Here is a 12,693-nt window from a genome sequence, read left to right on the forward strand (position 1 = left end):
GTGCTGGGCAGGGGCGTCATGCACCATTTTTTTAAAGGGGCAGTGTGCACAGTTCACAGAAATTTGTGCATACACAAACATCAAACAAAATATAATAGAGCTTTCAGTCTTTTCCATGGCACTTACATTTTTAACAATTTGAGCGCCCCTGCGTTCATGCAAAAACCTCCAAAAGAAAAGCGTTGACTAACTATCAAATACTATTCAGTCGGAATAATTACATATTGGCATCATATTTACATCTGAAACGGAATGTGTTGTTTATTTACGTTTTGTTTAATGACTTGTTTAATTGTGTCATTAATACATTTTCCAAATCAACTGCATTATCCTAAAATTTATGTAATTTTAAATCCATAAAGTATATAAACAACGAAAATGACATAAGCTATAGCCACGTGATTGAGTTTAATGTTCAATAACGATTTAGAAATATATGTTTAGATAAAATTATATGAGGAACGTACTTTTGCATTAAATGTTACCTCATATGTGAGCATGTGTGATTCCTCGCCCCGTGAACTCTGGCGAACTTTGCTGTTGGACCAAGAAGATGAATCTAGAAATCTCTACTAATATAACTTCGAGACAGTCACATTTTAAACCATACATTTTCTACATAGAGGAGGTAAACTGCACATTACCGTACTGGGGTTTGGAAATGTTGTGAGCGTTTCTTAGACATTTTAATTACTCAGATAGCCAATGTAAGACGATCAAAACGGCGAAAATCTCCGAAAAGTGACAAGGATACAACACAGAATTGATAATGTTGCGCATAATAAACAGATTAAAAAACAAGTAACAGATTAATGGATGCTTCTTTGATTTTAAGGTTGCCTGCAAAATCCAGTTGGCTCAAAAAACCGAGGGTCAGTTTGATTGGGCATGACGTCTCTGGTGCCGGGGTTTAGCCCCGGACGGCCCCAGCCCAATTTAAACCCTGACAGTGATTATCTAAGCTTGAAACAATATGCTTTATATAGCCTATAATTAACTGAGTTTTACTTACTAGCTTGTGAGTTTCGTCTCCAACTTTCTACTTCTTTAATGCATGCAATGCAGAACAGGAGCGAACAGGATGACACATGCACGTCACATGGATGGCTTTGCGGGTAAAGGAGAGGGGAGGGGAGGGGTTAAGATCGTATTCTATTTAACACATTATACAAATGTATTTTATTTTTTACATACTGCTTTTAATGAATACATATTACTATTATTATTTAAATATAAAAATCTCATCTCATAAAGATAAAAATCTCATTCCGTTTGGGGGGGCCACTGGGGGGGCCAGTGACTTTTATGGGGGCCCCCCCTTGGGGGCGCCACTGGTCCTCAGAGGATGTGTTTTAGTTAAAATACAGACATGCAATAGATGTTTTTTTCATCCTTTAAAGGTGGGGTGCATGATCTCTGAAAGCCGATGTTGATATTTAAAAATCACCTAAACAAACACGACCCTAACTTCTTTTGATAGACCCGCCCCACACATACGCAACCCAGGCAATGATGTTGGTTAGTAGACACGCCCATTACTGCTCATTGGCTACAAGTGTGTTTTGGCCCGACTCCCTTTTGTAACCAAACCGTTTGTGGACCCCATTCACTTCTATAGTAGGAAAAAGATTACTATGGAAGTTAATGGGGTCCACAAACAAGTTGGTTACAAATTCTCAAAATATCTTCCTTTGTGTTTATTACAACATGAGAGTGAGTAAATTATGACAAAATTTCATTTTTGGGAGAACTATCCCTTTAACTATTTCAGCAAATTTCAATAGAATGACCATGCTGACTGACTGGCATTTGTTGCTGTTAAACAATATGGGTGAACTGTTCCAATCTAGACCAAACCATACAGCTCATGCTAATCATAACTGACATTCTTAAGAGGGATTCAGAAAATTAATTTTTTATTAAACATTTTATGGACTTGTTATTAATACACTTGGATGTATCTGAAATAGCCTGTCATTTAAAAGGGTGTGTATATATACGAACCACTTATAGGGCATTTTCTTGGACAGGGTTTAGATTAATCCAGGACTAGGCCTTAGTTATTCTACGATATTTAAGCAGTTTTTACATACAAACCTTACAAAAAACAATACAGGTTTGCATCTTGAGACATAACTATGGTGTTTTTAAATTAAGGCAGCTTAAACATGCATTTTAGTCTGGGACTAGGATAAGCCCTGCATGGGAAATCGCCCCTTAGAGTTGTTGGCATCAATATACAGAAATACATAGTGTTCCATGTTGTACAAATGGTTATCAATGAGTGATATTTTAGGATATTCAGCACCAGTCAATGAAGAAAGATTCTCCTGTATGTCATTTTCAGTCTTCAATTCCTCCCAGCCCGTATCTATGGAAACTGTGAGTTGAGGCGAGTTGAAGACTAAAAATGCTGTACAGATTCAAGTAACAATTTTTGGCCAGCAACAACCATCAAGAGAACACTGGAACAGAACATCTCTGGTGAGTTTTGGCTTATACTGTTTGATAACTCTGTGGCTATAATTTAAACTAGTGCTGGGCATAAATTAATCTAGACTAATCTCATACAAAATAAAAGTTCTTTTTTGCATAACATATGGGTTTGTGCTGTGTGTAATTATTATGTATTATGTACTACAAAATTAGGAACACACAATAAAATTATATCCAGGTTACACAATGGCATCCTGCAGTGTAAAAAAGACAGCACACATTATGTAAAAGTGAAGTCTGGATCTAATGTATGGCGTGAATTTTGTTGGGAAAATATGAGGAGATTTTTCATCACTCCTGCTCAAAAAAGGTATCAGGGCTTTGGAGATGTTTGGAGATGCGGGCTGGTTGGTGCCAACCATTTTCACATTTTTTGGACTGCCAAGTTATATCTCAGTATTGGTCTAGAATTCATGAGCATATACAGAATATTTTTGCATTTGTCTTTCCATTTACTTGTAAAACCCTGTATCTAAGTAATATATTAAGGGATAAATTGGACTCGAAGGACAAGAAACTTTTATACCGTACATCCTCTTTGGCAGCAAGTAAAAAGGACCACCAACAACTGAGGACTGGATAAACATTGTGAAAGAGATCTACACAATGGAAAACTATAATTTTCACTTAAAGGACTTAAAGCATCACTAAAAGCATCTTTTGCAGCGATTTTTGTGTGAGCATATCAGTGAACACCCCTGACCACTCGGTGAGTTTCACATCTTTGTAAACGAAAGTTCAATGCATTTTATGAAGGATTGTTCCAGTGCACCTATACAGCCACTATAGAGGTGGGAGGCGACACAAGAAACACCCGAAAACTCTCGGGCCAGCATCACATGTCCAAACCTCAGTCAAAACCGCTCTATTTAATCAAACAAACCGAAAACAGGGCTTCAAGTGCAAAATACAGAACTTGTCCTTTAAAGTGCAGAGATACACCTTCTACAGGATATGGTCCACGTGGACAGAATATATTAAGCCGGTTAGATCTGATTTTGTTTAAAATCTGCTGCTTCTGACTTAAGGTACACAAATATAAAAGTTCAGATGAATAGCATAAATAATATGGAAGTTATTTGGCCTTCCCCACCCACACCTGAATTCTGTTAGAGAAAGTTTCTGACACACATTCGTGTATGTATTTCAGAAACATTTACATGTGTATAAATATTTATTTATATTCAATATTATGTATAAATAAAAAATGATATATAATTAAAACATTTCTTTATATATATATATATATATATATATATATATATATATATATATATATATATATATATATATATATATATATATATATATATATATATATATATATGTGTATGTATGTATGTATGTATGTATATGTGAGTGTGTGTGTGTTTAAATATACATAATATTTACACACAGCACAAAGTCATATATTACCCAAAAAATACTTTGATTTTGTATGAGATTAATCTAGATTAATTTATGCCCAGCCCTAATTTAAACATATATTAAATTCAGTGCATACTTCACTCTAAAAATGGCTGGGTTATTTTTGACCCATGTTGGGTAAATATTGGACAGTTGAACACACTGCTGGATTAAAACTGATCCGATGTTGTTGTTCAATGGGTTAGCATCAGGTAATTTTTAACCCAGCATGTGTTTTGTCCAATATTTACCCAACATGGGACGATGATATTCCCCAGCTATTTTTAGAGTGTTTAACTATTGAGTCTGTATTTTTTTACTTTTAAATATTGATGTACTGTAATGTGCATGCAGTATGACAGATTTGAGGGTCTGATGAATAACATTCCCTACTCAAAACATTTGCATTTCATTTATGTATATGAGAGCACTGATTGAATCGGTGTTCCTAGAGCCATCGATATTTAATATCTCTCACAGTTGGGGAGTAGTTTGCGACATCTGAGATTTTATTCTTTCAAATTAAGTAGCATCGATGTTATAATAAATGTTGGATGGCAGCTGGGCCTGGTGCAGGAACGAAATGCTTTATGATTTCCTCGCAAGGTATTTAATAAAGTTCATAATAAATTGCAAAATTGAAGTTTACATAACAAAGCTTATCTCCAGAGACAGAAAAATGATTACACGCAAATATTCTCAGGTTCTCCCACTCCCGCTGCTATTAAAGCAAGATACTTGCTTGAATGCACTCAAAGTTGCTCATCTGCCAAAATAAAGAAACTTTTAGGTCTTCAGTTTGAACTTTTTTTGTTTGGGTGGTAACTTTGCCATATCTACAGTACAGTTGAGCTCATAACTTTACATAATCTGCTATTTCAAAATCTGCCCTTCACATTACAGATGCACATCAAGTCACACCACAGAATAATAACTGCGTTTATAAAATAACAGTTCAAAAGTTTACATGATTTTTGATTTATTAGACAAAAAAGTGTAATACACACATTTAATTAATTCCTTTGTGGCAGAACTTCACTTCTAGTGAAAGGGAAACAGGAGCATTGGCATTATGTATTACAAACAATTTCCAACATTGATTATATGATTTCAATTTGAGAACAATTGAGGGACTCGTACAAAACTATTACAACTCACTGATGCTCAAGAAGGTAACATAATAAATTAAGAGCCAGGGGTACCAAAACATTTGGTATATCAATATATCTTTGCAGAATTTCCATGTTTGAGCAGATCATTGTTTGTGAACACTGTACACCTCCATTTCTTGAGAAAATGTAGTTGACTGAAGTATACATGATGCAGACAGCGTATACTAAGTACACTACGTTTTCTTAAGGGAAGTGACATCACAAATTGAAGTTTATTTGTACTGTGCCACTCAAGATGAAAAAAACATTCATATCCCATGTCTTACTGTAAATGCCATGAAATATTGACTTTTCACACCTAGCTATCATATTGTCTAAAGAATACCATTATTTAGTTTGAGATATTTAATGTAAACTTTATTAAAATTTGCTTTCTTTCATCTTTCACACTATCCCCGAAGTGTTCAAAGGTCAATGAATGAAACATTGATTTGATCTTTGTAATATTGTTTATCTTCATAAAACATTTATATGTATTTTTGATTTCTCCCGTCATCATTAAACCTATATATCTATTATTTATGTTACACGAAAACAGATCCAGTAATTGGTACAGCACCATTAAATACTAGACTAAAGTCTGCATCTGTATCAGCTTTATAACACCTGACCTAACTGTGATTTTTACTTTCAGAGCTTGATAACCTTTGTCACCATTAACAATGACCATTTTTCACATATTTTTCTCTCATCTGAATAGAACGGATAAAATTGACAGTAATTACAGCTTTGGAAATGATCAAGCCAGTGTACATTAACAGCAATTATTTGATTGCAAATTGTATAATCATTCTGTTTCAAAGTAAAATGTCACTGAGGAAAATTTGAGGAAAGAAAAGCTTTTTTAATCACAATGTCTAATAAAGCTATAATTGTTGCAATTGTCCGGCCATGGTTAATGGGCTGATTCTTTATTTGCTATGAGGAAATGACTCAGAGATATGAGGCTGTTATTATTACATGCAGGTATTGAAATTAATCACACATTAAATAGTCTGTTTTCATGTGCAAGGTCAAATGAAAAAGTTTTGAGAAAAACAAAAATAGTTGAGATACTATATGGGTGATTCTCACGAAAACTTGGTTTTAAAAATGTCAAGCATGAAAATGTAAAAATTGCTTAAATTTACTTTTTTCCCACCCAGACATTGAAAAACAAAGTCTGGAGTAAATGGGAACATTAATTAAAAAACTTTTACTTATCATTTAACACTTTTTGTAATATAATAAAAAAAAATTTGTCCTAAAAAATCTCATTACCGCAACAGTCAGAAAACATCAACACTGACATATTTTCAAAATGACATGACAAACCTGAAAGAACATAATTTGGAGATTCTGCACATGCATTTAAAATCAAAGTATTATACTTCTATTAATTAAATTAAAATTTAATAAGCATCTGTTGCGGTAATGATAATCAAAATGTCGTGTAAGCATTCTGACAAGACAATATTTCAAATTAACTGTAAAAAAATTATCTTACCTGGTAGACATCTTGAAGTAACTGGTCCATGTGCTTGGTCACTCAAAATCAAACTTTATTAAAATTCTGTATGTGTGCTTAAACTGTTCTCAAAAAGTGTTGCGGAGGATGAGAACATCAGGCATGGACACATCATTTTCCTAATTTTTCTTCATTATTATTATACATGAATATTCAGTAAATATTTTTTCTGTCATCTAAAGTAGTCTAGCAAAACATCCATTTATTTTTTTTCTTAATATTTTTGTGTTAATTTGATTAAATTACAACATAACGCATGTTCAAACACAGCCGGACACATTGCGGTAATGAGAATTTCAGCCGAAAATGAGATCAAATTTACAATTATAAATTCTTATGTTGAATTCACACATTGTGCAAGGTAGAACACAGTATTGTGTTAATTCTGATGCTTTTTATATGCATATATAACTTCTAGAAATAAAAATGACACCAACTATGAATGCATTATTGTTATGATGTATCTTAATGGCATTTCTTGTTTGTTTGTCTGGGTGTATCAATGTCAGTTCTACAGGTGTTTCAGAGCTCTTGTGCAATGTGACAAACTCCAGAGAGGTTCAAGTGTCAAAAGTTCTTCAAAGGCAACTAAACCTTTTCGACCCGGACGGCACATAGACAACAACTTTACTTTTGTAGTTGCATCAGTTGGACAAACAATGGCCCCCAACCAAGCAAACCCAGGAGAGGAGCAGGGCCCTTCATCAGTTGATAATGTCAAGCCTGTAGTAGTGGCCCTGGTGGCCCATTACAATGGCTGAAAATGTCAGCACGTAAAGAAACATTTCACACATAATGAGGGAAATGCAGTGCGAGGTTTGGAGGATTTTACAGGGTTATGGAAAAATATTCAAACGGAATGGAAAAGGACAAAATGAGAGTGGGACTGTTTATGGCATCCAACAACAGGTCATTATGGTCATTTGAGCTGTTCGTAATTTTCTTTGAAACTTTCTGCAGGTGTTGAAGGCTATTTACTTTAAAATGTTCAGCAACATTCGCAATACAGTACACAGCAACTGTTTTTGAGGGATATTTTAAAAACTTTTATGAGTGGAATAAAACAAAATGTGTTTTTCTATACAGTATATTTTTTAGAAAAATAAAATAAAATAGGGAAGTTGCATATACATTTTTGATGATTGTCTATGTAGGCCTGATGAATGTAATTTTTACTGTAGATCCTGTGTTTTTGTTGTATAGAGTTTTTGTTCGCTAAAATGACACAGAAGTCCACTTCAGACTAAGCTGTAAGATTTTGTCATTCTTGTTCTAATGATATACTGTACGCTAATGTGATTCTATTTAGTTTGAACAGTCGGGGCATTACTAATGGGTAAAGTTAGGACGATTTGGGGTTATGCATTTCCGGCAAAATGACCCCCCCATTCACTGCATGGTTTTGTCCAGTCTGTTAATAAAGTATAAATATAAAATATAAAGTGCAAATGTAAAGGGTCTGCAACAGGTGTTAGATACAATTTGGTTTACAAATTTTCACAAAAAAAAAAAAACAAGACGCAGGACAGGAAACTAAATACCACCTTGATGGACAGTTTTTAATGATTAGCTTATATGTTTTTATAACACAGTGGTCCTCTTTTAACATTTTTTATTTACATTTGATAACAGCGCTACAATAAATTAATGTAGTTAGTTTATTAGTTTATATAACTTTTGATTTTTCTGAGATAAAATACTTTTTTCTGAAAAAATAAATATTGGCATTAATATACACATACACAGCTCAATATAAAGATAAAAAGATACAAAATGTTACAACATTCACTGATCTCCCTTGCATTTGATTTCAAAGATAGCATCAACAGCAACAGAATTTTTGACTTTGAAGTTATTTTTTTAATTGACTCATTTTTGGTGTCTGATTTGAGATTTAGGTTGATGACAAAACAAGCTCCTAAAAGGGTATTTAAAAAATCTTTGCATGTTTTTGCACAATTTGATTAAAAAGTTTTGTTTATTGAACATTTCAGTACATTTAAATGATGATTTAATGATGCTTTTTTGCAATTATTTGATGCTTCCAGTCAAAAAAAAAATGTCAGATGGTACAACTAATCATTGTTTCGCCAGATAATTAAGTCAACTTAATTTGCAACTCATTTATTGCCAAGACAAATATAGTTAAAATGACTTGTAAATCTGTGTTGACTGAACAAAAAAGTGAATAAGATGTTTTTAAAAGCTTTTTTAAGCATTAATCATCTCTGCTGTAGCACATGCAGTTGACTGTACCCATTGAATTACATAGTAGAAAAAACAAATACTATATACAGTCAACTGTGTGGTTACCATCATTTATCAAAATATCTTCTTTTGTGTTCAACAGAATAAAGAAATTCATGGTTGAATGAGGGTTGAATGGACCAGCATGAGGGTGACTAAAATATGACAGAATTTTCATTTTCGGTTGAACTTTTAACACTAATCAATGCATCATGAACCAACATGAATAACTGTATTGGCATTAAGTAACATTAACAATAATTATACCACGGGTCTGTTGAATGCTGTATTCTGATTGGGTGAGAAATATTCTGTGGGTATGCATTAATTTCTGATAACTGCACACCTAACTTGTCAAATGTCTTAAAAATAGGCACCAGAGCAATGTTTGTGGTAACCGTGGTATAAGAGGAATAGTTGACTCCGGTCCTTTGAATTATAAGAAAATAATGTACACCCACAGTGTAACACATTGCACCTTGGGTGTGCATTATTTTATTATAATTCAATGACCCGTCGTCAATGATTCCTTACTTAATACATGGCAATAAACTATATCTGGCAAATAGACTGATTTTTTTGTACCACCTGCATATCTTGAATATAAAAATATTGTGGAAAAAAAATAACAACTAAACACATCATTCCTGAATCAAAAACATATGTTTTTAGGAGCTTGTTTTGTCATTGACCCATCTGCCTAGAAGCACATTTTCATTTGACTCCATGCAGATATCTAAAAATGTTCAACTTTAAGCACTTTAAAGTCAAGGTCTTTCTAAGAACAAGACACTATTGATGTCTGACAAAATTTGCTTCAATTTCCTTGCATCTTAAAGCAGAATATTATTTACACAAGATTTAACAGCTAGCACTTACAAGTCTGGACTTATCAACTATACCAATTTCACAAGGGATTAAAACTAAATAACATGGCTACTAAATGCAAATGGTCAAAGGACACCCAGAAACAAATCAAACTTGTTTTACACAGGTTAGTTCATTGCACACTTGAGCAGTTAGAAAGGTGAAACCGTACTGTATTTAAAGTTAGTTAATTAATTTAACTTTTCAAGAAACCGTTCACATACTGTATATGTTATAGACTAAGTAAGTACAAAAAGTAAGCAAAATGAGTTCATAGATCAAAGATCTTATGTACTCAATGAACTTCAATTCACTGTAGCAAGTTCTCTGAAACAATATGGGGTCACTGGTGATGTTGAGTAACTTGCAGGACTTAAAAAGAAATTAAACTGAACAACAAACAGGTTCCCAGAGGTTTTCAGAGAGTTTTGCCAGTGTCTGTCAATAAATCAGCCCATCAGCACAGTTCTGTCTTTGAAAATGTCTACTTACTGTACAGTAGTTTGCACAGCCACAGTTGAAATCCATTATCTGTTAAATCATTTTTAGGAATGAAATAGCATACTGTCACATCCAGTCCAGCAGATTCAGACACAGTAAAGATGTGTTTGGGTGAAAGACATTTTCTTCACCCATTATGAATTCAGTATACGCCAGTACTTATATTTGATGCTTGTTATTTTGATTCTGTATAAATGATAGTTATTTGACTGCCGCTCTTCTCTGTAATTACTGTGTGCTGTTGAACTCTTTAGAGACACTCTGTGCTGTTTACTATGCGTCAAAGTCCTCTTAACGTCAAATATTTCATGTCTTGGTTCAGGGTAAAGTGGCAAAATATGCTTTCTTTCATCCCCCCTCCACCCTGCTAAAAGATTAAATTAGATGCTTTTTTTGAACAAGTATTTCTTTCTTTCTTTTTTGTCACAACTAACAAACAGTTTTTATCTTCAGAATTCAGACCTGTTAAAATACAGAAGCAAGAAGCAAATAAACATGCAGGTCAATAAGTTATTTAATTGTACATGTGGATATAATGTGCATTTTTTAAATTGTAATTAAGCTATTTAACTTTATTGTGTATTGTTGCATTTGGATTTACTCTGAACCTTCAAAACATTCAAAAGACTCAATTAGGCCTTTTTACTAATTTGAAAGCTTTTGCTAAGACGAGGACTTAATATGTTGTTATAAGAGAAACAAGGGAGTGTGTTTATTTTTTTCAGTTTCTTCCTGACAACAATAAGCTTTATGCATTTGTTGATTTTTATTTGTGTGTTCCCTGGTAATTTAATTTACAGCTTTTCCTAATACAATGGATCGCAAGAGGAAAACATTATGTTGGGTTTGCTCAGAAGTTGTGTTCTATAATGTACATGAAGTATGTTAATTAATATGTTAATTTTATTATGTAAGATCTTGTTTTAAACTACTGTCAATGATTGAATAAAAAATATATATTTTTAGGGAGCTGCATATTTCTTCCTCTTCTTTCTGAAGCACCCCTATGATGCTTTTAAAATGCTGCCACTATAGCAGCTCGGCAATGTCGTGATCTGTTTTTTTCTCTAGTACTTCTGCTTTTTCCTTGTGTGTCATTTCAGATATAGCTGTGGCCATTAAACAGCATTTTTTGAAGGGCATAATCACTTTTACATGCTAGTGACTGTGACACAGCAGCAATCAAACACATGGGCATATCGCAGCAGTTTTGGCAGCTGAAACTTAATTCCAGTGTTTTTTGTCAGCAAGTCTTTCATTAGGCATTTTAAAACATTTTGCAACTACATCAGTTTATTTTCGACATAATTACCACTTTTTATATGCTATGTCAAGCCTCATCTCAAAGAATATGAGAAGCAGTGGCAAGGCTACATAAGGGCCAGGGTGGCGCTGGCCCACTCAGATTGACGGCTGGCCCACCCAGTTAGAAGAGACAAACTATTGTGGAAAAGCTGAAGATATCACGCATAAATTATAATATTATCTTTAATAATAATCTCTCAAATATGCATAATCAGGAAATAAATAACATTTGCATGTGTTTTTTAAATCTTGCAAATGTTTCAAGCCATTTTAAACAATTTGAGCACAAGAAGATGTTGAAGTAAACTTTTTTCTGTGTGCGCAGAAGCATACTACACATACTTTTGGCATGTAATCTCATAAAAACAGTTATGTTTTAGGCCTAGTCCACACGGACACGGGTATTTTCCTCCAAAACAATCCCGTCCACACATGCTCGGTTTAAAAGAAATCTGCATCCACATGAAAAAGCAAAAACACGCAATCACGCACTGTCAAGAGCATGCCACAGATATAACCCAAATCATAAAGCCACCTTGTCCTATCAGAAGCCTAACAAAAGTGCCGTCGCAAGGCAATAACACAGGTATTACAGTCTACACGACAACACTGCAACCGGCGTTTCTTAAAGGGACAATAAGTAGGATTTACCCCCATCTAGTGGTGTAATTGTATTTTGCATTCAAACGAATAGTGCTCTCTAGCGCCTCGCTTTTCCAAATGCGTGCTGCAACTACGGTAGCCGTTATGTAATCACTGATCTACTTGTCTGCTTCAGCTGGTTCACGTGCTATGAATGAAAACACGTTGTGGAAACGCGCAGGTAGGCTAGTGCATTTTGTTCCTCTCTGCTATTATAGTTTATCAATACGGCGGAACGCCATGGAAGCCTCCTTGGACTTACCCGTCCAATGTAAATAAAGAGAAGAAATTCTAAGCTTACAAAGAAAAGTCAGATCACTGGCAGAGGTCATTTGACACCCACGAGGACATATTTAAGAATAAAAGCATTGATTTTGATTAATAAAACACTTAAAACCCTACTTACTGTCCCTTTAAAATCCTCACCCTGACTTGTTTTCAACCAGTATTTTCCCAAAACAGTCTAAAAAAATTATAGGGGCCCTCAAAAATCCAACATAGATTGACTTTACTAGTCTGAGGGAAATATTCCCTATAGTGCTGCACACA

General features: G+C 34.1%; 1 protein-coding gene across 1 annotated transcript in view; it reads left to right on the top strand.

Annotated features, from left to right (window-relative positions):
• tmtopsa (teleost multiple tissue opsin a) overlaps positions 1–11,591 on the top strand; it is a 61,401-nt gene extending 49,810 nt beyond the window's left edge. The window contains exon 4 of the mRNA XM_055202745.2: positions 7,092–11,591. Within this exon, the coding sequence (XP_055058720.2) occupies positions 7,092–7,343 (252 nt within the window). The 3' untranslated portion in view covers positions 7,344–11,591. The remainder of the gene's footprint in view (positions 1–7,091) is intronic.
• Positions 11,592–12,693: the final 1,102 nt, after the last annotated feature.

Source organism: Misgurnus anguillicaudatus, chromosome 2 (assembly GCF_027580225.2).
Source record: "Misgurnus anguillicaudatus chromosome 2, ASM2758022v2, whole genome shotgun sequence".
NCBI lineage: Eukaryota > Metazoa > Chordata > Actinopteri > Cypriniformes > Cobitidae > Misgurnus > Misgurnus anguillicaudatus.